The sequence below is a fragment of the Lithobates pipiens genome, unplaced genomic scaffold (assembly GCF_037356315.1).
Source record: "Lithobates pipiens isolate NorthernLeopardFrog02 unplaced genomic scaffold, aLitPip1_a1.2 Scaffold_23, whole genome shotgun sequence".
NCBI classification, from domain to species: domain Eukaryota; kingdom Metazoa; phylum Chordata; class Amphibia; order Anura; family Ranidae; genus Lithobates; species Lithobates pipiens.
The window spans coordinates 123,193,088-123,221,072 of NW_027507785.1; the positions used below are offsets into that span (position 1 = coordinate 123,193,088).

The 27,985-nt window shown below is 47.0% G+C and overlaps 1 protein-coding gene across 2 annotated transcripts in view; it reads left to right on the forward strand.

The window, feature by feature from the left end:
- The window catches only part of DMC1 (DNA meiotic recombinase 1), a 791,183-nt gene that overhangs the window by 601,986 nt on the left and 161,212 nt on the right, over nt 1-27,985 (forward strand). For both annotated transcript variants that reach the window (XM_077450999.1, XM_077450998.1), the window contains one exon: nt 4,226-4,340. In XM_077450999.1, coding sequence (XP_077307125.1) covers nt 4,226-4,340 — 115 coding nt within the window. The remainder of the gene's footprint in view (nt 1-4,225; nt 4,341-27,985) is intronic.

Below are 27,985 nucleotides of genomic sequence, written 5' to 3' on the forward strand. Positions count from 1 at the left end.
CAAATCACACTTGTTTATTAATAAAAATAAAAAGGTAAATAGAAAAAGCGTAGTCAAGCATAGCCAGTGTCCAGTAACCAGATCGGGTAATCAGCCAGGCCTGAAGTCAGGGATCCAAGGAGAGCAACTGCAAGCAGGATAAGAAGCCAGGAGGGATGTCAGCAAGCCAGTATTTAAACAAACAGCAGGAGATGGTTTCTTGTGATGTGACCAACGCAAAGGCAAAGAAGAAGTGAGCTGGAAGGCTTTAAATAGGCAGGTCAGACAAGCATCATTGGGAAGAGCTGGTAACTGTGGAAAGAGAAGAGAGCTGGCAATTAGCCGACAGCTGAGCGGCCAGCCCAGGGGAGGAAGGGCTAAGCCAGCCCTGACAATTTTCAATGGCAGCTTTTTGTCGGAAATTCCGACCGTGTGCAGGCTCCATCGGACATTTTCCACCCATGCTCGGAATCAAGCAGAAGAGCCACCCTGGCTATTGAACTTCATTTTTCTTGGCTCGTCATTCGTGTTGTACATCACTGCATTCTTGGCGGTCGGAATTTCCGACAACATTTGTGTGGCCACGTGTAGGCAAGACAAGTTTGAACCCAACATCTGTCAGAAAAAATTCATGGATTTTTTTGTCTCAATGTCCGATCAATGTCTGATCGTGTGTACGGGGCATTTTTATATCTAGACTCTATCCATACATAAAGCATGGAAGCCGTTTATGCCTCTACATAAAAATATATCCTATAAAAATATTTGTAAAATATACTGTATAAGACTATCTTCTGAGAAAAATGAAGAGACACCTCCTATTAACCAGGGTTGGAGCAGTGGATCAATTAAGAATAATTATTTACTGCAAAAGGTAGGGGATGTGGGTCTGTGTGTTTTCTGCATGACCAGAATATTTACCTTCTTTTTATGGGCCTGATAAAGGATCTTTGAGCACTTTTTGGATTGGTTGAAACTTTTTACATTAAATGTGCAGTAGCCATAAGGAAAAAGAACCAAGGAAATCTGGGTAAAGTAAAAGAAGATGGATGAAACTAAGAGGGAACAAGGGCCTCCCACAAGGATTTTCAGTATATTACAAAATGAAAGGCTTGTGCCTGTATATGCTTATGGGGCATCGGCTGGTCTGTACGCCCACTTGGGACTCTCAGTGGGAGGATGTTTAACTCTATTTTAGAAACGGGGCCAACATGAAACAAATTAAAACAGAACGTAAAGTCTCCAAGGCACAGCATATAAAACTAGAAGACTTTCCCACTCCCTCCCCCAATGTGGAGAGAAAAGGACAAAGACCCTGTAGGGAGCAGGTGATCATGAGCAGTGGGTGTGATGGAGGGTGCCCTGCCACCTCAAATAAATCAAACATAGGGAGTTGCAATGCTCAGAATACAACGTTGTACAGTATCTCACAAAAGTACACCCCTCACATTTTTGTAAATATTTTGTTATATCTTGTCATGTGACAACTCTGAAGAAATTGCACTTTGCTACAATGTAAAGTAGGGTACAGCTTGTATAACTGTAAATTCACTGTCCCCTCAAAATAATTTAACACACAGCCATTAATGTCTAAACCGCTGGCAACAAAAGTGAGTAGATCCTTAAGTGAAAACATCCAAATAGGGCCCAAAGTTATTTTCCATCACTGCCTTAACCCTCTTGGGCATGAAGTTCACCAGAGCTTCACAGGTTGCCACTGGAGTCCTCTTCCACTCCTTCATGACATCATGATGCAGTTAGTGGATGTTCGGGACCTTGCGCTCCTCCACCTTCCATTTGAGGATGTCCCACAGATGGTTTAGGTCTGGAGACATGCTTGGCCAGTCCATCACCTTTACCCTCAGCTTCTTTAGCAAGGCAGTTGTCTTTGAGATGTGTTTGTGGTCATTATCATATTGTAATACTGGCCTGCGCCCCAGTCTCCGAAGGGAGGGAATCATGCTCTGCTTCAGTATGTCATAGTACATATGGGCACTCAGGGTTCCCTCAATGAACTGTAGCTCCCCAGTGCCGGCAGCACACATGCAGCCCCAGACCATGACACTCCCACCACCATTCTTAACTGTAGGCAAGACACATTTGTCTTTGCACTCCTCACCAGGTTGCCACCATAGACCCTTGACACTTTCTGAACCAAATTATTTTTTTTTGGTCTCATCAGACCCCAGGACATGGTTCTAGTAATCCATGTCCTTTGTCTGCTTGTCTTTAGCAAACTGTTTGTGGGCTTTCTTGTGCATCATCTTTAGAAGAGATTCCTTCTGGGATGACAGCCATGAAGACCAATTTGATACAGTGTGCAGCGTATGGTCTGAGCACTGACAGACTGACCCCCCACTCCTTCAACCTCTGCAGCAATGCTGGCAGCACACATACGACTATTTCCCAAAGTCAAACTTTCGATATGACGCTGAGTACGTGCACTCAACTTCTTTAGTTGACCATGGCGTGGCCTGTTCTAAGTGGAATCTTTCCTGTTAAACCGCTGTATGGTCACCATGCTGCAGCTCAGTTTCAGGGTCTTGGCAATCTTCTTATAGCCTAGGCCAACTTTATGCAGCAATTTTTCCAGATCCTCAGAGAGTTCTTTGCCATGTTGAACTTCCTGTGACCAGTATAAGAGAGTGAGAGCGATAACACCATATTTAACATACCTACTCCCCATTCACACCTGAGACCTTGTAATACCAACGAGTCACATGACACTGAGGGAAAAGGGCTAATTGGGCCCAATTTGGACATTTTCACTTACGGGTGTACTCACTTTTGTTGCCAGCGGTTTAGACATTAATGGCTGTATGTTGAGTTATTTTGAGGGGCAGAACATTTGCACTGTTATACAAGCTGTACACTCACTACTTTACATTGTAGCAAAGTGCTATTTCTTCAGTGTTGTCACATGAAAAGTTAGAATAAAATATTTACAAAAATGTGAGGGGTGTACTCACTTTTGTGAGATACTGTATATAGAGATACTGTGTGTAACATACTAAACGGGTAACAAATGATCATGCCATAAGGTAACCAACAAAAATAATGTCAGTCAACATCATTAAAAGGGCAATTCCCTGACCCCCGCCATAACTGGCTCAGGGAAAGGGGTGGCGGGTGGGATAGCCCCAACCCTAATTATGACCGTTACTTAAATCTGAGTTAAGGCCTGATTGTGAACTATAGGGCTGGGGGCTGTAGAGAAACGGAGTTGGGGGTGGTAACCTCATATTGGGGGTGTCTCATTGTTATAACATAGGGCCACCTGGTAAAAAAAAAGGGAAAAAAGCCAAAGAAAAGAACACTGATGCAGTCACCATAACTAATGATTGGTAACCTGCAACAATACATTTTTAGTTTTTTAGTTTTTTTTTCTAGGATGGAAAAAGACCTGCGGGTCCTAGTAGATGATAGGCTCGGCAATGGCATGCAATGCCAAGCTGCTGCTAACAAAACAAACAGAATATTGGCATGCATTAAAAAGGGGATTCATTCCAGAGATAAAACGATAATTCTCCCGCTCTACAAGACTCTGGTCTGGCTGCACCTAGAGTATGCTGTCCAGTTTTGGGCACCAGTCCTCAGGAAGGATGTACTGGAAATGGAGCGAGTACAAAGAAAGGCAACAAAGCTAATAAGGGGTCTGGAGGATATTAGTTATGAGGAAAGCTTGCGAGCACTGAACTTATTCTCTCTGGAGAAGAGACGCTTGAGAGGGGATATGATTTAATTTTACAAATACAGTACTGGTGACCCCACAACAGGGATAAAACTTTTTCACAAAAGGAAGTTTAACAAGACTCGTGGCCACTCATTAAAGTTAGTAGAAAAGGGATTTACCTTAAACTACCTAGAGGGTTCTCTACTGTAAGAGTGGCAAATATCAAATATGTGGAATTCCCTTCCATAGGCGGTGGTCTCAGCAGGGAGCATCGATAGTTTCAAAAAATGAATAGATAATCACACGAACGACCACAGGGATATATAAGGTAATACTGACATATAATCACATACATAGTTTGGACTTTATGAACTTGTGTCTTTTTTTGACCTCAGCAATGTAACTATATATGTAACTATGAAGAATTGTAGTTTCTCTTTAGTTTCTCTTTTTATTCTGGCATATTAACTTGACTAACCTTTGTGACTAAAGTTTGGAATTGCAATCAGAATTTACAATTAATCTCAGAGAAAGAAGACTAATCATAATATATTTTTCTTCTTATATGTTTAGATTATTGATTCTATTATGGCTCTTTTTCGAGTGGATTTCAGTGGTAGGGGCGAGTTGGCTGAGAGACAGCAAAAGCTAGCTCAGATGCTGTCTAGGCTTCAAAAAATCTCAGAAGGTAAGGATATTTGTTTATCTCATATAGTCTATTCCAAAGATATATATATTTCATTCTCATCTAATGAGGGACACAGCAAGTCTTTAACCTTTGTGTTATACTGCTATCTAAGGTTAAGTCAGGTCAGGTTAAAAGAGATTGTTTGGGCTCCTATTAATCCAGTGAACACCACACAGAAATGAGAGTACCTGTTTCTTTTACCAGTGCTATTCCCAGTCTTGGGTACTTTAGAGCCTGTGAGACTGCAAATACTTTCTTGGTGCGTCTGCTGTTTTGAGATTGGAAACACCCTGACAGGATGTTTGCTCCCACCAAATACTTATTTGCATTGTATACCTTTGAAGAAGACTTAAAAAGTGGTCTGCCGTCACTGTATATTCAGTAGTGTCCCACCTTAACAAAGTGACCACCATTCCGGTGGAGGATGTACCTGTCTTTAAAGAGGTTCTTCAGCCAGGTTTTAAAAATTAAAAGTCATCAGCTACCAAACCTGTAGCTACTGACCATTAATAAAGAGACACTCACCTGTCCAGGGATCCTGCGCTATCCTCATCTGGACTGGTTCTTCAGCGACCTTCGGTTTCCTTGGTACCAGCATGTTAACTGTGGTAAGCCAGCTGTGTCTCTTTGTGGCTGCACAGCTGGCTTCCTATTGTGCATGTGCGAGCCACGCTGTGCCCTGTGAATGGTCCTCCTGACATGTCCCAGAAAAATGCAGGTGAGGGGACTAAACTTCCACTCAGATCGCTTAGGGGCAGGGGTTTCCCTATAGCATTTGGCACCCGGGGAGGATCCTATATCTGGCACCACCCCCCAACTTTAAAATGTAAAAACACCCCACTGTGCCCCCTGCATACTTCTGCACCCCTAATATCTCTTTGTCACTCCTGTGTACCCCCTCTCCACAAAAACACTCCTGCTGTACCCCTCTGCCACCAATACTCACCAACTCTGTAACACAATTCTGTTGCAATTACTGTTGTACTCACAGTGCAGAGTTCTTCTTGCAGCCGTGCCACCATCCTGTGAAGTAAATTGCCACAGACAATATATACCCAGCAAAGCATGCTGTGCCGCTGATGGAGGGGCGGGGTCAGTGCGTGGTTTTGTGCCGGCTCCCTACAAGGATTTGAGTCTGGCTGCAGGCCTGCCCACAGTCTCCTAAACAAATGAAGGCAATGCTGCGACCAAAACACAGGTAGGGAAAATAAATATATCCGGCCAGGTGCCAGCCCAGACACTGCAAGTGAATAAGCAGCCCTGGCCTGAAACCCCTAAGCAGGGCTGGTGCAAGGGTTTTTGACACCCTAGGCAAAACCTAATTTTGCCGCCCATTGGCTCTGCCCCTGACTCCACCCCCTTTGCTCTGCACATGCATACCCCACAGGCCCGGTGCGTTTTCAGAAAATGCAGAAAAAAAACATGCAACCTAATAGAAATCTATAGGATTGCAGCTATAACTGCAGGTAAAATGTAGGAAAACCCCCATTATAGTACACAGCCCCACATCACTGGACTCCTTTATATTACACAGCCCCTGCACCTCTGAACCCATTTGCATTACACAGCCCCCTGCACCTCTGGGCCCCTTTACATTACACAACCCTGCATCTCTGGACCCCTTTACATTACATAGCCACCCCACAGCTCTTGACCCCTGTACATTACACAGCCCCTGCACCTCTGGTCCTCTTTACATTACATAGTCCGTGCACCTTTGAGTCCTTGGGCATTATATGGGTCCAGCTTTGCCCCTTGCTATCTTACTCAGGCATGCAGAGCGAAAAAAAACACAACAACGCTGAACATAGGGCGGGAGCTGCTGGAGGTAATTTTTCATATTAGCGAGCTGATTGGTTGCTATGACCACCTATCAACCAAGCACCTGCTGGTTAACTTGGAAAGTGAACACCGGCATTTCCCATCCTCTATTCAGCGCTGTTCCTCTGTCTCTCTCCCCTGCTGTACAGAAGTGTAGTGTCTTCATTCTCCTGATCCGCTCTGCTATGAGCGGTGGAGTCAATCTGGCAGTCGACCCTGGGTGCTAGGGGTACCGGCCACCCCCACAGTAAGGACCACCCCTCTCGTTAGTACGCAACTGTCTAGGGTTATTGTGGGGGGAAGGCGGAGGAGCTAAACTTCCTGTTCTGGGTGATATTCCACTTTAAGGACCTAACTAATAAGCAGTTTGAAGCCCCCTCTAGAGCTCTGTTGACACTGGCAGGTCCTGCTTTTAATTCTTTCTTAGCTGTGACTTTGGTTTGCCAAACTCTGTGTTAGGATTTAGCAGCTGGGAGACCAGATAAATGTAGCTAAACACAGAAACTGGGAACAGACCATGTATTTATATCTTCAACCACTTCCCGCCCAATGACATCCAATGACGTTGTCGACTTTGAGTGGGCATATCTGAATGATGCCTGCAGCTATAGGCATCATTCCGATATCTTCTTTTAGAGCTGGTGATTCCCTGCACCGTAAGAACAATCATTGTAAGGATGGGCTCAGGCGTGTTCGCAGTTCCACATGCCCGAGCCTGCCAGGAAGCTTACACTGTGCAGCGCTAATCAAAGGCAGTGAGACATTTCCTGGTCTGTGCAGCCGCAGATCGGGAAATGTCTCACTGCCTGTGATTAGCACTGCACAGTGTAAGCTTCCTGGTGGGCTCGGGCATGTGGAGCTGCGAACATGCCTAAGCGCATCCCTAACCACTTCATCCCTGGAAGGTTTCCCCCCTCTTCTGACCAGAGCACTTTTTTTTTTCAATTTGACACTGCTCTGCTTTTACTGGTAATTGTGTGGTCATGCAATGCTGTACCCAAACTAAATTTGCGTCCTTTTTTTCCACAAATAGAGCTTTTTTTGGTGGTATTTTATCACCTCTGCGATTTTTATTTTTTGTGATATAAACTAATTTTTTTTTTGAAAGAACTGATATTTACTAATACAATAAACTCAAAATTTTAGTCATACATTTAGGCTAAAAAGCATTCAGACACATGTCTCAGGTAAAAAAAAAAATTCAATAAGCGTATATTCATTTTCTGCACAAAGTTATAATGTCTACAAACTAGGGTACATTTTCTGGAATTTACGCAGGTTTTAGTTTGTGACTGCCTATCTCATTTCTTGAGGTGCTAAAATGGCAGGCCAGTGATGATCCTAATCTATTCTGATAGAAAGATGATAGTGTTATCATGGAAAAAGCCCAATCCTCCATCTGTATCAGCATGGAAGGGTGTGGTTAATAGGACTGCACCTTTATACAAGGCTGCATACATTAGCAGGGGCATACCACAGAAAATTGATAACGTGTGGGGCAGCTGAATGAATAGTGAAACTACAGAGACGGATTGAGTGGCACCTAATGGCATGCACCTGTTGTGAGATTTAACATGTATGTAACTATTTGACATATTGGAATGTACTATTGACTGTCATTAGAAAAGGGGGACCTTATCATTATTTTGATCCTTTCACTGAGTGAGGGTCTAGAAGCAGGAATAATCAATACTGAAGAAATGTAAATAGTTTGTTTTGTGTGTGGCCCATTGGGTCTTGTGTATACTTGTTATGTTTAAAAAACAATAAATAAAACATTAATGACCCCATTTTGGAAAGTAGACACCCCAAGGAATTTGCTGAGAGGCTTGTTGAGCACGTTGAATACTTTATATTTTTTTGTCAAGTGATTGAAAAATGACAACAAAAAAATACATTTTACACAAATTTGTCACTGAGATTACTGACTGAGTGTCTACTTTCCAAAATGGGCTTATTTGGGGGTGGGGAGTTGTGCTATCTTGGCATTTCATGGCCTCAGAAACTGTGATAGGTAGTGAGGAGTGAAATCACAAATTTACGTCCTTGGAAATCCTGAAGGCGGTGTTTGGATTTCGAAGTCCTGTACGCGGCTAGACTGCCAAAAAGTCTCAAACATGTGGTATCCCCGTACTCAGGAGAAGAAGCAGAATGTATTTTGGGATGTAATTTCACATACGCCTATGGCATGTTTGAGCAATATATCATTTAGTTTTCCCAAAACTTGTGGCAAAATATAAAATATTTCATGGATTCAACATGCCTGTCAGCAATTAGCTTAGGGTGTCTACTTTGCAAAAAGGTGTCATTTGGGGTTTTTTGAACTGTCCTGGTATTTTATGCACAATGTTAGAAGCGTATGCCACACATCACCAACTCTTCTAACCACTTAAAGACAAAGCCCTTTCTGGCAATTTTGTTTACATGACAAAAAAAAATTCTTGCTAGAAAATGACTTTGAACCCAAAACATTATATATATGTTAAAGCAAAGGCCCTTTTTTCATACAGTATTTGCACATCGATTTTTTTCAAATGCAATGTTTTGGGGAAACAACCCTTTTTTCAAATTTTTGAGTAAAATATAAAATATGATCTTATGCCGAGTACATAGATACCAAACATGACATGATTTAAAATTGCACACAACTGTGCAGCGGCAACAAACTACATACATTTTTAAAAGTCTTTACAGGTTACCATTTTAGATTTACAGAGTAGGTCTACTGCTAAAGTTACTGCCCTTGATCTGACATTTACGGTGATACCTTACATGCATGGTGCAATTGCTGTTTACATACGATACGAGACCGACACTTGTGTTCACCTTTGCGTGGGAGTACAGGGGGACAATTATTATTATTATTATTTTAATTATTTATTTTATTTTTGCACTAATACTTTAATTTTCTCTTACATTCACCAATTGACACAGCTCCTTTCTTAGACCATTGGGTTGTTACGCCACCTTCAGGAGAGGACTAGGCATAACATGTGATAACTAGAACTTTCTAGTTCCACCCAAGGGGCGGTCCCTTAGGTAACAACCCCTCAGCTTGCTACTGTAGCTTCAGTTTTTTTCTGCCTAGTGAAGGAGAAGGACCTAGGAACCCTGCGGGCCCATCGGTCCGTGAATTTTTCTGCAGAATCTTTGCTTTCAAGATCAAAGATCCTGTGATCTGCTATCAACAGCCGGCTGAGTGACAGGCTGGATAATCTTATCCTTGCAGCCACGACATGCCCCAGCTCCAGGGGTGGTCGGTGAGCGTGTATGCTCCAGGGGACACATATGACCAGGTTGGAGAGTGGGTCTGTGATGGAATGTCTCCCAGCTCTTTAGGACTGGTAAGTACAGCTCTTCCTGCCTCGGTGGGGCTGAGCAGCTGGGCATTCCCTGGGAGGTCGATTCGGGGGTCCCTCACTTCCTTCTCTTCTCTACCTGTCCCTATCTTCCCTCCCCCCTTCCCTGTGGGGGATGCTGCATGGGCTGCTGGACGCTTTGTTGGCAGTCCTCAATTCGTTCGTTGCCAAGATAGAGGCGGTGCATGGGCGCAAAAGGTGGTAAAAAAACGCCCCCTGCCCCCCCCGTCCTCCGGGGGAAAGCTCTGATGCAGACTCGGGCCCTGCTGAGGCTGGTGACCCCTGTTCTGTCATTTCAGATGACGATGACCAGGACCGATCGGACAGTGAGGATGAGTCGCCGTCTGGGTCCGTGCGCGACAAAGAGCTTGTTGGAGCACTTATCACAGCTGTGCGTGATACCCTGAAAATTCAGGAGCCAGCAGATCCCTCTGCTGATGTAGCAGTCCCTTTTGGGTCCAAGCCAGCCCGTACACCTAAGGTGTTCCCGTATCTGACTTATTTCGATAAGTTCATTTACAAGGAATGGGGTCGACCTCAACAATCCTTTTCAGTCCCCAAATACATGGCGGTGCATTACCCCTTTGAGGAGAGCCTTCTCAAAAAGTGGTTGGCTCCTCCGGTTGTGGACCCCTCAGTATCCAGGTTAAACAAAGTAACCACAATTCCGGTAGAGGGGACTCCTGCCTTTAAGGATCCCACGGACAGGAAGGCCGAGGCAGTAGCTCGTTCCTTGTTTATGGTTGTGGGGTGAACAATGCGACCAGTACTGGCATCCGCACTTGTCACAGACACTTACTGAGTGGGCAAAACTTTTGCACCACAAATTGGAAAAGCAACTGGCTACTCCTGTCTGCGTGGAACTAGCAGACCAATTAGTGCAAGGCCTTAAGTACATTTGTGACGCGGCCCTGGATACTCTCCCTCTGTTATCTAGGGCTTCAGTGTCAGCAGTGGTGCTGAGGCGCCTGATTTGGCTAAAATGCTGGTCGGCTGACCAGGCATCTAAAAAAGCCCTGACTGATCTTCCTTTCTTTGGCGACCGGCTCTTTGGAGTCTCATTAGATGACATTATTAAAAATGCCACAGGTGGTAAGAGTACACTACTCCCACAGGCCAGGAAGGCTAAGGAGCCACATCGTGGGCAAGGGCCTTCATTTTCTGCTCACAAGTGGCTTTTTCATAAACCCGGGGCTTCGGCTAAGCGTCCCCAGCCCGACAGGACGACCTCTGAAGGACAAAAGCGTCCCTGGAACCACAAGCCTGCGAGCAAAAGTGCTACCACATGAAGGTTTGCCCCAACATGGGTGGGGGGTCACCTTCAGGAGTTTGCAGCCTGGTGGGCCTCTCGGCTATCTGACCAATAGGTCTGTGATCTGATTTCCTCAGGCTACAAGATAGAGTTCCTCTCTTGGCCGAAAAACAGATTCTTCCCCTCCAGCATACCCATACTCCTGGCTCGCCGGGAGGCCCTATTGGGGGCGGTAAGGGACCTGCTGAGTCGCGGGGTGATAGTACCTGTTCCGGAATTAGAAAGTTTCCAAGAGTTCTACTCAAACCTGTTTGTAGTCCCCAAAAAGGAAGGGGTACGTCCAATCTTGGACCTAAAAGCCCTCTATTACTTTAAAAGTACAGAGGTTCAGAATGGAATCAGTATGCTCGGTAGTCGCTGCACTCCATCAAGGGGACTCCCTGACGTCTTTGAACATCCAGGATGCGTACCTGCACATACCCATATGCCTTTGGCATCAGAGGTTTCTGTGTTTTGCAGCCCTCTACCAGTTTGTGGCTCTCCATTTTGGTTTGGCATCAGCCAGAGTCTTTACCATGGTATTGGCTCCTGTTTTGGCATTGCTGTGACAACGCTGGATCGCGATCGTGGGTTACCTAGACGATCTCCTCCTGAGAGCATCTTCCGCCTCAGAGTTAGAGGAGGATGTTGCGATCACCATGCAGACCCTGCAGGAATTTGGGTGGCTGTTGAACCTAAAGAAGATGGTGATTGTACCAACTCAGCATTTGGAGTACCTAGGCTTACTGCTGGACTCCTTGGAAGCGATAGCGTTTCTCCCTTCGGACAAGCTTCAGACTCTCAGAGCCGCGGTAAAACTGCTGATGAACCGCAGATGGTTGTCACTACACTTCTGCATGCGAGTCCTGGGACTCATGGTGTCCTCCTTCGAGGCAGTACCGTATGCCCAGTTTCACACCAGAGTCTTGCAGAAGGAGATTTTGACAAAGTGGGACAAATCTCCGTTGTCCCTGGATCGGCAGATTCAGGTGAGACAGTTAGTCAGGGATTCCCTGCTCTGGTGGCTGAGGTCTCGGGCAATTCGGTCCAGAAAGTCGTTCCTACCTCTGAAATGGACAGTGCTCACAATGGACGCCAGCCTGACTGGCTGGGGTGGAGTAATGGGAGTCCAGTCGACCCAGGGCCTCTGGTCGGTGGAGGAACCCAAGTTGCCGATCAATCAGCTCGAGCTGAGTGCGATCATGCCTTTCCATGTGGTCGATAAGACATCGAGGGCGCCCGATCAGGATTCAATCAGACAGCGTCACAGCGGTGGAATACGTCAATCACCAAGGAGGATCAAGAAGCTCGGCCGCCGCACAAGAGGTCACATCCTTCAGTGGGCAGAGTGACATGTACCGGCCCTGTTGGCCATTTACACCCCAAGAGTGGAGAACTGGCAGGCGGACTACCTAAGGTGGACTAAGTCACCAGATGCTGGACCCAGGACAATGGATCTGGAGGTGTTCAGGCTACTGTGCCTGCGATGTGGCACACCAGACATGGCTCTTCTGGCCTCCCGTCTCAATCAGAAGGTGCCAAGATTCGTGTCCAGGAAAAGAGATCCTTGGGCAGACGCATCAGAGGCGCTAGTGGCTCTGTGGGATCATTACCAGCTGATCTATGCCTTTCCTCTGCAAAAACTGTTACCACATCTGCTCCACAGTGGAGGCCGAGGGGATTCCAGTAATACTGATTGCCCCAGATTGGGTTCCCTGACTTCCCTGATTCCCACACACTGTTGTTTTTGTGGGTAAAGTTTTTATACTAGTTCCCACATGCCATTGTGGGTGAAGTTTTATGCTGTTTTCCCACCCCTTCGTTTTGGCACTGCTTGGGGATGTCCCAATGGTCTAAGAAAGGAGCTGTGTCAGTAGGTGAACCTAAGAGAAAATAGGATTTTTTTGTACTCACCGTAAAATCCTTTTCTCTGTAGTTCACCGACTGATACAGCACCCTCCCCTCCTATTTTTGTCTACGTTATACTGCTTTTTGACGTACTGAAGCTGCAGTAGCAGGCTGAGGGGTTGTTACCTAAGGGACTGCCCCTTGGGCGGAACTAGAAAGTTCAAGTTTTATTATCACATGTTAACATGTTATGCCTAGTCCTCTCCTGAAGGTGGCGGAACAACCCAATGGTCTAAGAAAGGAGCTGTGTCAGTAGGTGAACTACAGAGAAAAGGATTTTACGGTGAGTACAAAAAATCCTATTTTTTTTTTTTTTTTTTAATCAATTTAATTGTTATCACATAGAATGTAAATATCCCCTATGATAGCAATAGGTAGTGACAAGTACTCTTTTAAAAAAAAAAAAAAATTGGGGTCTATTAGACTTTAGATCTCTCCTCTGCCCTCAAAGCATCTGACCACACCAAGATTGGTGTGATCAGATACTTTCCCAATTTCCCAATGGTGCTGTTTTTATCCGGTGAAACCTAAGTCATGAAATGCTCATAGCTTCCGGTTTCTTAGGCCATAGAGATGATTGGAGCCATTCCGGTCTTCGATCAGCTCTATGGTCAGCTGGCTAAACCACCAGCTGCATTATCAGGTTTCCCGGTGGGACATAAGAGCCTAAGAAAACCATGGAAGATGGCGGGAGAGGAGGGCTGTTCCCTCCCACTGCTTGTAAAAGCAGTCTAGAAGCTAATTAGCCACGAGGATTGCTTTTACATGAAAGCCACCCACTGGCTGAAAAGAATGATACAGTGATGATACCTAAACCTGCAGGCATCAATTTGGTATAACCACTCAAAGTCCAGCAACATACCAGTACGTGGCTGGTCCTTGTTGGGCATATATTGTAATATTCTTTTTTTCATGCAGCCTTTGGGCTGGACAAAATAAATAGATTGATCGGTGGGTATTCCCATCATTAGAATACCGCCCTGCATCCATCCACTTCTAATGATGGGCATACATGCACCGTTCTCTTTTAAATATAATTTTTATTCAGCTCCAACACAAGGGAGAGAGGGTCCCCACAGTACAAATAAAGATTACATCACATTCCAGTAATAGGACTAATACAGTTACCACAAAAAAACGCAATAAACAAATCACAGTATTCCCATACATAATATCCACCTTCAGAAGCCCAGAACGCCTAGGGACTTCTCTAACGGAATCAATTCACTTCCGTCTAGGGGAGAGTAAGGGCCCTTACTCCCAACCTTTCCCTTTTCTCAGGGGGAGTAGAGAGGGAAAGGACAGGTAAAGAAGGAAGAGAAGAGGGGTGTGGGGGGGAGGCCGGAGGGGGGGCAAAAGACATGACGGCAGCTAGAGAACAAGGACTGAAGCGGGTTAGCAAGGGACTCTAAGTCTGCATAAGACGGCGACCCTCACTTGAGAGGATAAAGAGATTCCAATTGTCCCAAGTTTTTTTTTAAAAACTTCTTGTTTATTTTGTGATGTGAGGATTAAATCCTCCATCTTCTTTATCTCCTCAACTTTCCGAATCCAAAGTGTTGTAGATGGGAAGAGCATTGTTTCCACAGAAGAGGGATGCAAGAATTAGCTGCGTTCAATAGGTGTCTTAGTATCGATTTTTAATACGTTTTAATGGGAATCTGAGAGAGGTGCAGGAGGAAAAATGCGGGCTCTTCCTGTATAGGAAGCTCCATAAATCTCCGCGTGATACAGCGGACATCCCTCCAGAAGTCCGTCACCTTAGGACAGGACCAGAAAATATGTAACAAAGTGCCCTCCTCGTCTCCACAGTGCTAGCACCGGTCGGAGGAAGAGGGGAAGCACTTATGTAGTCTGGAAGGTGTCAGGTACCAGCGGGAGAACTGCTTAAAATTTGATTCTTGAATTTTAGTACACAGTGAGGTTTTAAGTGCCAAGGTATACGCTGTCCCTGTGCAGGGGAAAACGTGCAATTTAGATCTTTTTCCCATTTGGACAGGCAGGGTAGTTGTGGCTGGTCTGATGGTGTGTTCAGAAGGGAGTACATTTGGGAGAGGGTATGAGGCAGTGGGCCTGTGCCCGTACAGAGATCCTCGAACGTCGTCTGTTGTCAAGTGAAGGCTTGGGGATTGAGGATGGAATGGAGAAAATGGTGTAATTGTACTGCCCCCCAGAAAGGTACTCTAAAGGTGCCCGTTAAGTCGGTCAAGGCTGGAATGGACGGCCACTTCCCCTCGGTAATAAACCCTGCTGTGTGGTTGAGATTGGAGTTTCTGAGAGAGGCATATTCAGAAAGAAGTAATCCTGGTTCAAATTTCGGGTGGCCGAGTATGGGGAGTAAAGGGGAGGAGGGGGACATGAGGGCTGCTTGAATAGCCGCCTGGTGGCTATGTTTCACGGTATTACCAATGGTCGGGTGAGATTTCAGTGTTGGGGGTAGGTCTTTAAAGCACAAGGCGCTTTTCAACGGTATGCGTGTCTGAGATTGTTCAATCCATACCCAAAGCTTGAAGGGTATATTACGGTTCCAATCAAGAATACGACCAAGGTGGGAAGCTAAGAAATATCGTCGAAAGTCAGGTAGCGCTAGCCCTCCGTGTTGTTTAGAGAGTCTCATTTGTGAACGTCTAAGTCTGGGTTTTTTGTGGGCCCAAATAAAGTGGGTGATCAGGGCTTGTGCTCGCTTAAAAAATTAGGACGGGATATGCACTGGGAGGGCCTGAATGAGGTAGGTGAACTTAGGGAGTATACTCATCTTAATGAGATTGCACTTCCCGAACCAAGAGTGGAGACCGGTATGCCATTTCTCCAGCAAGCTGCGTGTCTTGATCAGCAATGGGGGAAAGTTCAGCTCAAATGTACGTGAAATGTCCGTTGGGATGTACGTGCCGAGGTACAGGTCCTTCTCAAAAAATTAGCATATTGTGATAAAGTTCATTATTTTCTGTAATGTACTGATAAACATTAGACTTTCATATATTTTAGATTCATTACACACAGCTGAAGTAGTTCAGGCCTTTTCTTGTTTTAATATTGATGATTTTGGCATACAGCTCATGAAAACCCAAAATTCCTATCTCAAAAAATTTGCATATCATGAAAAGGTTCTCTAAACAAGCTATTAACCTAATCATCTGAATCAACTAATTAACTCTAAACACCTGCAAAAGATTCCTGTGGCTTTTAAAAACTCCCAGCCTGGTTCATTACTCAAAACCGCAATCATGGGTAAGACTGCCGACCTGACTGCTGTCCAGAAGGCCATCATTGACACCCTCAAGCAAGAGGGTAAGACACAGAAAGAAATTTCTGAACGAATAGGCTGTTCCCAGAGTGCTGTATCAAGGCACCTCAGTGGGAAGTCTGTGGGAAGGAAAAAGTGTGGCAGAAAACGCTGCACAACGAGAAGAGGTGACCGGACCCTGAAGAAGATTGTGGAGAAGGACCGATTCCAGACCTTGGAGGACCTGCGGAAGCAGTGGACTGAGTCTGGAATAGAAACATCCAGAGCCACCGTGAACAGGCGTGTGCAGGAAATGGGCTACATGTGCCGCATTCCCCAGGTCAAGCCACTTTTGAACCAGAAACAGCGGCAGAAGCGCCTGACCTGGGCTACAGAGAAGCAGCACTGGACTGTTGCTCAGTGGTCCAAAGAACTTTTTTCGGATGAAAGCAAATTTTGCATGTCATTCGGAAATCAAGGTGCCAGAGTCTGGAGGAAGACTGGGGAGAGGGAAATGCCAAAATGCCTGAGGTCCAGTGTCAAGTACCCACAGTCAGTGATGGTCTGGGGTGCCATGTCAGCTGCTGGTGTTGGTCCTCTGTGTTTTATCAAGGGCAGGGTCAATGCAGCTAGCTATCAGGAGATTTTGGAGCACTTCATGCTTCCATCTGCTGAAAAGCTTTATGGAGATGAAGATTTCATTTTTCAGCACGACCTGGCACCTGCTCACAGTGCCAAAACCACTGATAAATGGTTTACTGACCATGGTATTACTGTGCTCAATTGGCCTGCCAACTCTCCTGACCTGAACCCCATAGAGAATCTGTGGGATATTGGGAAGAGAAAGTTGAGAGACACAAGACCCAACACTCTGGATGAGCTTAAGGCCGCTATCGAAGCATCCTGGGCCTCCATAACACCTCAGCAGTGCCACAGGCTGGTTGCCTCCATGCCACGCCGCATTGAAGCAGTCATTTCTGCAAAAGGATTCCCGACCAAGTATTGAGTGCATAACTGAACATAATTATTTGAAGGTTGAATTTTTTTGTATTAAAAACACTTTTCTTTTATTGGTCGGATGAAATATGCTAATTTTTTGAGATAGGAATTTTGGGTTTTCAGGAGCTGTATGCCAAAATCATCAATATTAAAACAAGAAAAGGCTTGAACTACTTCAGTTGTGTGTAATGAATCTAAAATATATGAAAGTCTAATGTTTATCAGTACATTACAGAAAATAATGAACTTTATCACAATATGCTAATTTTTTTAGAAGGACCTGTATTTTAGGGCAGAAGCGGTCCATTTGAAGCGATAATTAGATTGCATATCCAACAATGTTTGAGGGGACATTGCCACCCCCCATGGCCTCAGATTTGGAGAAATGTATCTTTAAGTGTGCGAGAGTTCCGTAGGTCTTAAATTCACAAAGGAGATTCGGAAGGGAGATTCTGGGTTTTGTTAGAGTAAACAGCATATCGTCAGCATAAGCCGATATTTTGCAGTGAATGTTACCCACCTGGAGGATTGTAGATAATTGCTTTATAATGTAACAGATCTGTAATCTGTGTGCGTAAGGTCCCCACCTCTATGTCTAGGGAACGTGAGGGGGCATGTTTGTGTTTAGCTTCAAGAGAAGCCAGGTTCGAGAGTAGTGAAGCAAGTTGTTCATTCCAAGCTTTTTTAATCCGTGCTCCATGTTTGATAAGGATCCCCGGATGACACACTTGTGAGCCTCCCATAACATCCCAGGGTCGCAACCCTGCGTGGCGTTTTCTCTGAAATAATTATCTATCTCTTTAGTCACATCTGTCAAGACATCAGTTGTTTGGAGGAGACTTTCGTTCAAGTGCCAGAACATGGATCTGGGTGAGGGACTAGCGGAAAGGGTATAAATGAGAGAGATGGGTGCGTGGTCTGACCACATAAATTAGTCCAGTGGAGGAGGAGCTCACTAAGTGAAGTTGGTCATGTGGTATCATAAAAAGATCTATCCTGGAATACAACTTATGTGGGGGGGGATAAAAGGTGTAATCCCTTTCCCCAGTGTGTTGTAAGCACCAAATATCAATAAATTGGGCCTTAAGTAAAGATTGTGTTATTCCTTGTCTGTTCGCCACTGGGATCGAGGAGCTACCTGTGGAGGAGTCAGTTGAGGGGGTCAATGGGAGGTTAAAGTCTCCTCCCAGTATTAATTGACCCTCCCTGAATTCCATCAGACAATCTAGAGTCGTCTTAATAAATTTGTCTTGGTGAACGTTGGGGGCATATAGCGTTGCCAGTGTGAATTGTGCATCCCCAATCTGACCCTTAAGGAAGATGTATCGACCCCCAGGGTCAGCCAGTACGTCTTGGTAGCGCCATGGCAATCTGCTAGAGATCAGAATGGACACTCCCTTGGTCTTGGAAATAGGATTAGTGGAAAGGTATGCCTGGGGGAAATGTCTGGTTTGGAGTCGGGGGAGCTTATCGTCTTTAAAGTGAGTTTCTTGTATGAAGGCCACGTCGATGTGTAACAACTTAAGGTCTCTCATTAGCATACGTCTTTTTTCTGGGGTCTTCAGTCCCCTCGTATTAAGGGAGGTCTCTGTGATCGAATCTGCCATCGCGCCTCAAGGGGGTGGGGGGGAGGCTAAGAACTCCAGGAAAATTAGAGGGTGGACAGTATCTAGGAGCATAACAGAGGGGGGAAGGTGGGAAGGGGAACGGAGAGATGTAGGGTAAAGGGTAGTAGGCCCAATAGGGAAGGGGAAAAAGTCAGATAGCCGTCACTAGAGTGTGTGGCTAAGGGAGTACTAAAACAGCAGGAAACTGCTAATGCACTCGCCAGTAAACTATTGGATGTTGAGCGTGTTCCTATGTGGGTTGGTGGACAAACGGAGACGGAGAGCGAACTCCCGCATCCTTTCCCCTCATGTGCCGGTAAACCGAAAAGAACTAGCAACAAAAACAGAGAAAATAAATCCCACGACTTAACTGTAGAGAATATTAAGCATCTGAGGGAGAAAACCGAAAATCCAAGACTATCTGTCTCAAAGATTTCTCTTACCATTGTAACATCAACTAGCCAAAAGATAAATATAAGGGCCGATCACATATATAAACTTAATCAGCTTTATAAGTCACCTCTCCTCCCACCGCCCATTATAACGAACCAAAAGTTAAGCCCCACCGCAACAACATATGGCAGACCCTTCAAGAGAAATAACACAACACAAAAAAAAAAAAGGATAATTTGTCCCAGGAGCAGGTTAGGCACTAGTCTCTGTGTCGGTCTTTATCCAGGGTTTTCAATATGCCATCAGGTAAATGTGTAGGTAGCCACCCCCCTCCCCACACCCCGGGCCCCCTAGTCTAAGAAACTACACACCTGGCTTTTGTGGTAGGGATGAGAGCGTCCAAAGACTCCAAGACCATTCAAACTGGGGGAATACACTGTTTGCGTGTTAGGAGATTTCTGCCTTTCTTCTTCCACACAGTAAGGAGGAGGAATCCCCCAGGTAGCAGTGCGGAGCGTTCGGTCAAAGCCCGGGGGGACATTAGCGGACAGCACACCACTGACTTAAGCTATGCACGGGGGCAGGGGAGGGGCGGACAAAAAACAACAAAAAAAAAAAGGAAAACCCCCAACCCTCCCTGAACCAGCCGGCCAGCGGAGACTGTCAAGCCACAAAAGTTTAGGGTGGGAACGTAGCATCCAGACACTCGGCTATTACCTCAAAGCATCCCAGAGGAGCCGGAACCCTGGGGGGCGACTCTGATCAGTGACATGGTTCCCCGCTGGTTGTGAGAAGTGGACTCTATACCGTTAGGACTGCAGAGTTAGTATGGGGTGAAGGTGTGGGGGAGGCAGCACCATAGGAGGAGATGTCCATGACTGAGGTCAGTTCTGCCAAGGCTAAAAAAAAAAAAGGAAAAAAGAGAAAAACCCCAGGATCTGCAACATGTGGACTACATCAAAGGCAATATACGTGGGGGACAATTGATAACGTTAGGGCGTGTGGTGGTAGGCAGAAATGGAAGTTAGTGAGGCTACTCACGTGGAACTTCTCTTGAGGCTGATCGCGCCTTCGTCCAGCTCTCTGCTGGTGGTGCGGCAGCGGGCCACGGATCAGGAAAGCACCCGATCTGCCAGTCAGACGAGGGAGAATCTGCAGCCAGTTAGTGACTGGAATCGGGTCGGTGTCCAAGAGCTGGAAGAGGGCCGGCAGGTCCGCGGGGGTTTTCAGTCTGTAGGCATTAGTATGCTTACGGAAGATCACAGAGAGGGGATAGCCCCAACGGTAGGTGAATCCTCTCTGCTTCGCTAAATCCAGAAGGGGGTGAAGTGAAGCCCTGTGTCTCAGGGTTGCTCTGGATAGGTCCGGGAGAAGTTTCACACTTGAACCTTCCACATCCACATCGCCGTGCTCCCATGTTCGTCGCAGGATGTTTTCCTTTTGGGCGTAGCGGTGAATTCTGCACACTACATCACGGGGTCTGCTTGGGTCTGTCAGCTTTGGTCCCAGCGATCTATGGACTCTGTCCAACTCACATATCAGCTCTGGGTTTGCCGTTACTGTGCGGAAGATTCTCTGCACCAAGGATTCACGATCTTCAGAATCTGAGCACTCCAGGATCCTGCGGAGCCACAGATTGTTACGGTGGCTACGGTCCTCCATGTCTTCGAGATGAAGCTGGAGAGCAATGGCGGTGTCCCGATGTTGGTCTCTTGCCCGTTCCAGCACTAATACCCTGCCCTCCAACGAGGAAACCAAGGCTTCCCCCATTGACACCCATTCCGAAAGATTCGAGACCTCTCCCCTCACCTCCTGGATGTCTCTCCGGTGGGTTTACTTGAGGCATAAAATCAATGCCTCAATATCAGATCTGGTGGGGAGGGCCTGGAGGAGAGTTCTAATGTCTTGGTCCACTAAATTAAGGTCGGGTGTTGGGCTGACAGCCATCGTCACTCCCTGTGTACTCTGTGTAGGAATGAGCCAAACACCCCCCAGTTCGGTTCGCACCAGAACTTTCGAACGGACCCCAAATTCGTACGAACGTTAGAACCCCATTGAAGTCTATGGGACTCGAACGTTCGAAATTAAAAGTGCTAATTTTAACGGCTAATATGCAAGATACTGTCCTAAAAAGGGTTTGGGGGCATGGCTTCTGCCCCAGGGGACATGGGTCAATGCCTAAAATGTTTTTTAAAATTGCCGTTTTGGCGGGAGCACTGATTTTAATGACGATTAAAGTGAAAAAAAAGTGAAATATTCCTTTAAATATCGTGCCTGGGGGGTGTCTATAGTATGCCTGTGAAGTGCCACGTGTTTCCCGTGTTTAGAACAGTCCCTGCACAAAATGACATTTAACGGAAATAACGTTATTTCAAACTGCTTGCGGTTTTAATGTTATATCTGGTTCCTGCAATATGGTTGAAAATAATTGAGAAAAATGACACTGGTAGCCCTCCCTGCCCATTACCAGCCCCTTTGGGTCTTGTACGGATATTAAGGGGAACCCTTTACCCATATTAAAAAAAGGAAATACGTGTGGCCCCCAGGCCCTATATACTCAGAACAGCAGTATACAGGCGGTGCAAACAAGACAGGGACTGTGTAGATTTGTTGTGTTAAGTTGAATCTGTTTCTAATTTTCAACTGGTACATTTTTAAAGTGTAGCTCCAGTCAAAAAAACAATTTTTAAGCTTTTTGGAAAACATAGGGAAGGTTAATTTGTTTTGCCATCCGTCTTTTTTCATCTCACTTGCTGTTGTCTCCTTCCGTTTGCAAGTAGGAGATGTTTGTAAGTTGGATGTTTGAAAGTAGGGGCCTGCCCTATATGCTCTGCAGAAATGGCGGAACAAGGTGTTGGTTTTGCCACAACATTGTAAGCCCTCAAAGTGACTCTTGGTGGGCGCTGGAGCGCCCTGCTGTGAACAATTATATCAAGAATTGTAATTACATGCCATTGTTGAACAGTGGTAGAAAAATTTAACTTTGGTGATTGTGGTGCTGGTGCCACAACACTATAAGTCCTCACAGTTACTCTGGGTGGGCACAGGAACAGGCCCTCCTGTGAAATATTATATCAAGAATTGTAATTACATGTCCCTGTTAAACAGGGGCAGAAAAATTGGGCCTTAGGCACTGGTGCTGGTGCCACGACACTGCAACCTCTCCCATATACTCTAGTTTTAGTGCAGGAATTAGCCCTGCCGCAAAGCATTGCATCAAAAATTGTAATTAAATGCCCCTGTTAAACAGGGGCAGAAAAATTGGGCCTTAGGCACTGGTGCTGGTGCCACGACACTGCAACCCCTCCCATATACTCTAGTTTTAGTGCAGGAATTAGCCCTGCCGCAAAGCATTGCATCAAAAATTGTAATTAAACGCCTCTGTTAAACAGGGGCAGAAATATTGGGCTGGTGGCATCACCCTGAACAAAAAATGTTCTTCCAACATATCAGCGGAGGAGGAAGAGGATAGACAATCAACATAACAGGACAGTCACTCAGCATCAGCATAGGCAGTCTTGAAGGGATGTGATATTTTAAAAAAAATTATTCGGTTACATCAGCTTCAGGTGCTTGGTAGCTGTGGGTGATCCAAGACTGATTCATCTTGATGAAGGTCAGTCGATCAACTGATTCGGTGGACAGGCGCACCCTGTGATCGGTAACAAAGCCACCAGCAGCACTGAAGGTGCGTTCCGAAAGAACGCTGGATGCAGGACAGGCCAGTAGCTCAATTACATACTGTGCAAGCTCTGGCCAGTGATCCATCCTCAAGACCCAGTAAGCCAGAGGATTTTCGGTGGGAAAGGTGTCCAAGTCTGACCTTGCCCCTAGGTATCCCTGCACAATGTAAATCAGACGCTGGCGATGGTTGCTGGAACCGATCATACCTTGGGGCTGTGGACTAAAAAATTGCCTGAAAGCATCGGTCAGACGGCCACCTTCTCCACCGCTCCTTCTGACCGATGCCTCAGCAACACGTTGTCCAGGACCAGGAGTTTGTAACCTCCCATTCTCTGGAAACGCATTGCACAGACCTTTCTGCAAGGCCTCCCGGAGATGTCTCATCCTCTGCTCCCTCTGCGACGGCAAGATAAGGTCGTCAACCTTACCCTTGTACCGTGAATCAAGGAGAGTGGCCAGCCAGTAATGGTCCCTCTCCTTGATCCGAAGAATACGAGGATCCTTCCGCAGGCTTTGCAGGATCAGGGAGGCCATGCAGCGTAGGTTAGCTGAGGCATTCGGTCCGGAGTCCTCTGGGTCACTAAGGACAACATGATCCGCAGCTACCTCCTCCCAGCCACGTACAAGTCCATGGGTTTCTTGGGACTGTAAATCATCCCTACAAGACTGCTGCTGCTGAGTGCCAGCCTCCACCTCCATGCTGACACAATCCTCCTCCTCCTCCTCATCCTCTTCCTGTGTGATGGGTGGCACAGCAGGAACACTGTCTGGATAAAGGGGGCCTTGAGAGGCAAGGAAGTCCTCCTCTTCCTGCCTCTGTTCTGCCTCAAGTGCCCTGTCCATTATTCCACGCAGCGTATGCTCCAAGAGGTGGACAAGAGGTACAGTGTCACTGATGCATGCACTGTCACTGCTCACCATCCTTGTGGCCTCCTCAAACAGTGGCAGGACAGTGCATGCGTGGTGAGAAAAAAACCGAGCTCCCTTGACCCTGTCCTTGTGCCGTAGTCGCACAGGTACTCATTGATGGCCCTCTGCTGCGTGTGCAGCCGCTGCAGCATGGCCAACGTTGAGTTCCACCTGGTGGGCATGTCACATATAAGGCAGTTCTTGGGCAGGTTAAACTCCTTTTGGAGCTCAGCCAGCCGAGCACAGGCATTAAATGATCGTCGGAAATGCACACAGACTTTCCTGGCCTGCTTCAGGACATCCTGTAAGCGCGGGTACCTGCCCAAGAACCGCTGCACCACCAGGTTAAGGACGTGAGCTACACAGGGCGCATGGGTCAGTTGTCCCTGTCGGAGGGCGGAGAGGAGGTTGGTGCCATTGTCGCAAACCACCATTCCTGGCTTAAGCTGGCGTGGCGTCAACCACCTCTCGGCCTGCCCCTGCAGAGCTGACAAAACATCCGTCCCTGTGTGGCTCCTGTCCCCCAAACAAACCAGTGCAAGCACGGCATGGCATAGTTTTGCCTGCGTACTTGCGTAGCCCCTGGAACGCCTACGGAGCACCGCTGTTTCTGAGGACAGAGCACTGGAAGAGGCCATGGAGGAAGAAGAAGAGGAGGAGGTGGAGGAGAGAGGTGTGTCACAACCAATAGTAGCATTTTGGAGGTGTGGTAGTGCAACAACCTCCAACACTACTGCACCTTGTCCTGCATCCTTCCCAGCTGCCAGAAGAGTGACCCAATAGGCCGTGAAAGACAGGTAACGTCCCTGTCCATGCCTGCTGGACCATGAGTCAGTGGTAATATGCACCTTACCACTGACCGCCCTGTCCAGCGAGGCAAGGACATTGCCTTCCACATGCCGGTAGAGATCCGGAATCGCCTTCCGTGAGAAAAAGTGGCGTTTGGGGACCTGCCACTGAGGAACCGCACATTGTACAAACTCACGGAAGGGGGCCGAGTCTACCAACTGAAAAGGCAGCAGTTGAAGTGCTAGCAATTTAGCCAAGCTAGCATTCAACCGCTGGGCATGTGGATGGCTGGGAGTGAACTTCTTTCGCCGGTCCAGCAGCTGGGGCAGGGACATTTGCCTGCTATAATCGGACCTGGGTGTACTGCTAGCAGAGTGCCCGGAAGCACTTGGCTGTGACACACCTAATTGTACACCTTCATTCCTCTCAGAGCAGGTTTCAGAGAGGACTGAAGGTCTAGTGGAGTTGGAGATCCCAGCTGATGAGGAGCAAGGAGAGGTCCGCTTTGTTCTTTGGTGTGGGTCTTTGAGGTACGCTTGCCAATGAGCTGCATGGCAGGTCAACATATGTCTGGTCAAGCATGTGGTGCCCAAGCGGCTGATGTTTTGGCCATGCGAGATACGCTTGAGACATATGTTGCAAATAGCAGCGGTGCGATCTGATGCACTCGTCTCAAAAAAGGCCCACGCCAAAGAACTTTTAGAATAACGCGCAGAGGAAGCGCCCTGCACAGGCGGAGCTCTGCGGTGTGATTCAGTCGGTGTGCTGCCCCTAAGCTGCCCCCCGGAGGGCATCCTGCCTCGTTGAATATGTGCCTCCTCCTCTCTCCTACCAGGCACCCACGTGGCAGTATCCTGCCTGTGGCCAATCATGGCTCTCCTCACTGCCGGCGCTGTGATTGGCCAAGCATGCGGGGTCACAGTGCATGCTTGGCCAATCATGAGCCAGCAATGCACTGCACCATCGCAGTGCATTGTGGGCCATGAGCGCCACACGAATTTGGCACGAACGGCCCATAACGTTCGGAATTCGCCGAACGGGCGAACAGCCGATGTTCGAGTCGAACTCTCGTGATTACTCTCCGGTGAACCCTGGGAGTAATCACACAGGGCTGGAGAGTTAGATGGGGCCAAACCGCTGCTCTGTGGTCGGGTCATCTGCAGAGCGTCACTGCAGTGCCTCGAGGAGCCGCGACCAGGGTGCCCGATGAAGGGCTCTGTAATTGCTTAAAAAAACAGTAGATCTTGCCCGAATTATTGGCGACAGGGGTCCCTCGGGTTGCTGCTCTCATTCTATGTTTCTTGGCAGGTAGCATACCGGTTTTTAGCCACGGAGATGCTGGGTGAGGAAGGTCAGAACTGGGAGCTCTGTAAAGAACCTGCTTCACTCGGCCATGTCCAGGCCACGTCCCGCACTGTTCTCTTTTAAATGTGATGGTGAAATCACCTCCTACAGCGCTGGAGTTGCTGATTTACATATTGTGAGAGCAAATCCTGTTGCTGTCAAGATAAATAAATCAGTGCTGCAGCTGAATGGCTTGCCTGAAAAGCAAACAATAGTAACAATAAAACATTAACTCAATAAAATAACTTATTTTTTTATTGCAATCTGTGCCTAAAAAATATATGCCAAAGCATGGGGGCAATCCTCCCTTAATGTTTTAAGCAAATAGCCCCTCCACCCCTGCCCCCATGCTACGGCACATATGCTCTTTTTTTTTTTTTTTTTAATTCTTTATTTACGGATTGCAGGTAATACAGAGACAAACTGTAGAAGACACAAATCACTCCGTTTTCCAATATATCAAAAATACACAGTTAGTACATCGTGGGGGACCGGAGGAAACCTATTACATTACGGCAGCAGTGGCCCTAAACATGTCTAGGCCACTACATTATCTCACGTCAATGATCCTTCTCCCCAGTGACCACTTATTAGCCAGGGCGGTCCCCGGGGCGATCCCTCTCCAGGCCCAATCTGAGGGGCCTCCATCATCAGTCGCCTTCATTCTGTAGATTATGGAGCCCAACCGGGATCACCTCAAGGGCCGCCAATCCCTGGCTGGGAAACTGAGAGAACAGAATGGTAAAGTCCTGGCAATCACCAATTATTTTAATTATACTTGGGGGTTAGGGGAAAGGAAAAAAGAGGGGGGGAGCAAATGGGCAGGAGAAGGGGATAGGGGTAGAAAGAAAGAAAGAAAGAGCGGGTTAATAATGCCAAGAGGCAGGAGGGGGTCAAGGGGGTGAGAGTGGGCCAGAGTGGTCCATGAGAAGGGAGAGAAAGAAAAAGGACTCTGGTGGTTTCCTACGGCCGGGTCCTTCCCTCTGCTCTCTTGCCAGAGCTTACATATAGGTTCTGTATGCGTCGGAAAACCTAAATAGGCTCCAAGGCAACCATCGAGTAGTGTGTTCTTCCTCCCTGTCGCCCAACGCCGATGTGAGCTGTTCCATGCGGTAGATGTCGCAAACTCTTGCAAACCAGTGAGACACTGTCGGAGCGGCCTGCTGCTTCCACATGCTAGGTATACATGCCCTGGCCGCACTCAGAAGGTGTTTTAATAGAGATTTATGGTACTTCTTGCTCGACAGCGGGGTCAGATTGAGAAAGATCAACGCCGAATTGTTCCGAAGATCGATAGTTGTGAGGTCGTAAATAATATTGAGAACTTGTCTCCAAAAATGGGTCAGTTGAGGGCACTCCCAGAAGATATGTAGTAACGTACCGGTCTGTTCACCGCATCTCCAGCACAATGGGCTGTGACCGGGAAACATAGCTGCCAGGACAGTGGGAGTCCTGTACCAGCGGGTCAAAATTTTATAAGCGATTTCCTGGTATTTACTACATAAGGATGACTTGTGCGCAAAAAGAAGTGCGCGATTCTTCTGGTTTGACGAGAGCTTGACGTTCAGGTCCCGCTCCCATTTTTCCATGAACAACAGATCACCTTGGGATAGATGGTCCAATAGGATGCGATCGAAAAGGGAAAGAGACCCCCGGGTCGGTCCCTCTCCTGAGCACAACTCTTCAAACGACGTTAGAGGTCTGCGGAATCCGCCACTATTTGGTAAAGATTTTAGGAAATGAGAGAGTTGGGCAAGCTTCCACTTGCCCAGGGCCGTGTTTTCTAACGTCTCGTACATAGTTGAGACAGTCTTCCATGTCCTTGGGCCTAGGAAAGAAGAGGCTCGCACCAGGTCCCGTTTGGGGTCAATGCGAAAGGACTTGTCTGTCATGCCGGGTTCAAAACGCGGTTGTCCAATAATAGGGGTCATGGGCGAAGGGAAACTGGGCACACCCGCCAGTGTGAAATATCTGTCTAGCTCTTGCAATGTTGGCTCAATGAGAGGGTGCGCCCGTGTTACTCCTGACCAGCCGGTCCACTTCAGGGCAAACCTTCAAGTGGGAATGGTATGGATTCATGTTCCAGACAGACCCACAGCTTATCCTCCAGATGCCTGCACCAGTCCACTACCCTGTTCATGTGTACCACTGTATAGTACCATGCCGGGTCCGGGAGGCCAATCCCTCCCCTGTCCTTCGGTCTGAGCAGTAAGGCACGGCTGAGTCTTGAAGGTTTGCCCTGCCACACGTATCGAATAAAGACGGAGCGCAGGGCTTTAAAAAACGATTGGGAGATTTTTATCGGTAAGGCTTGCAAA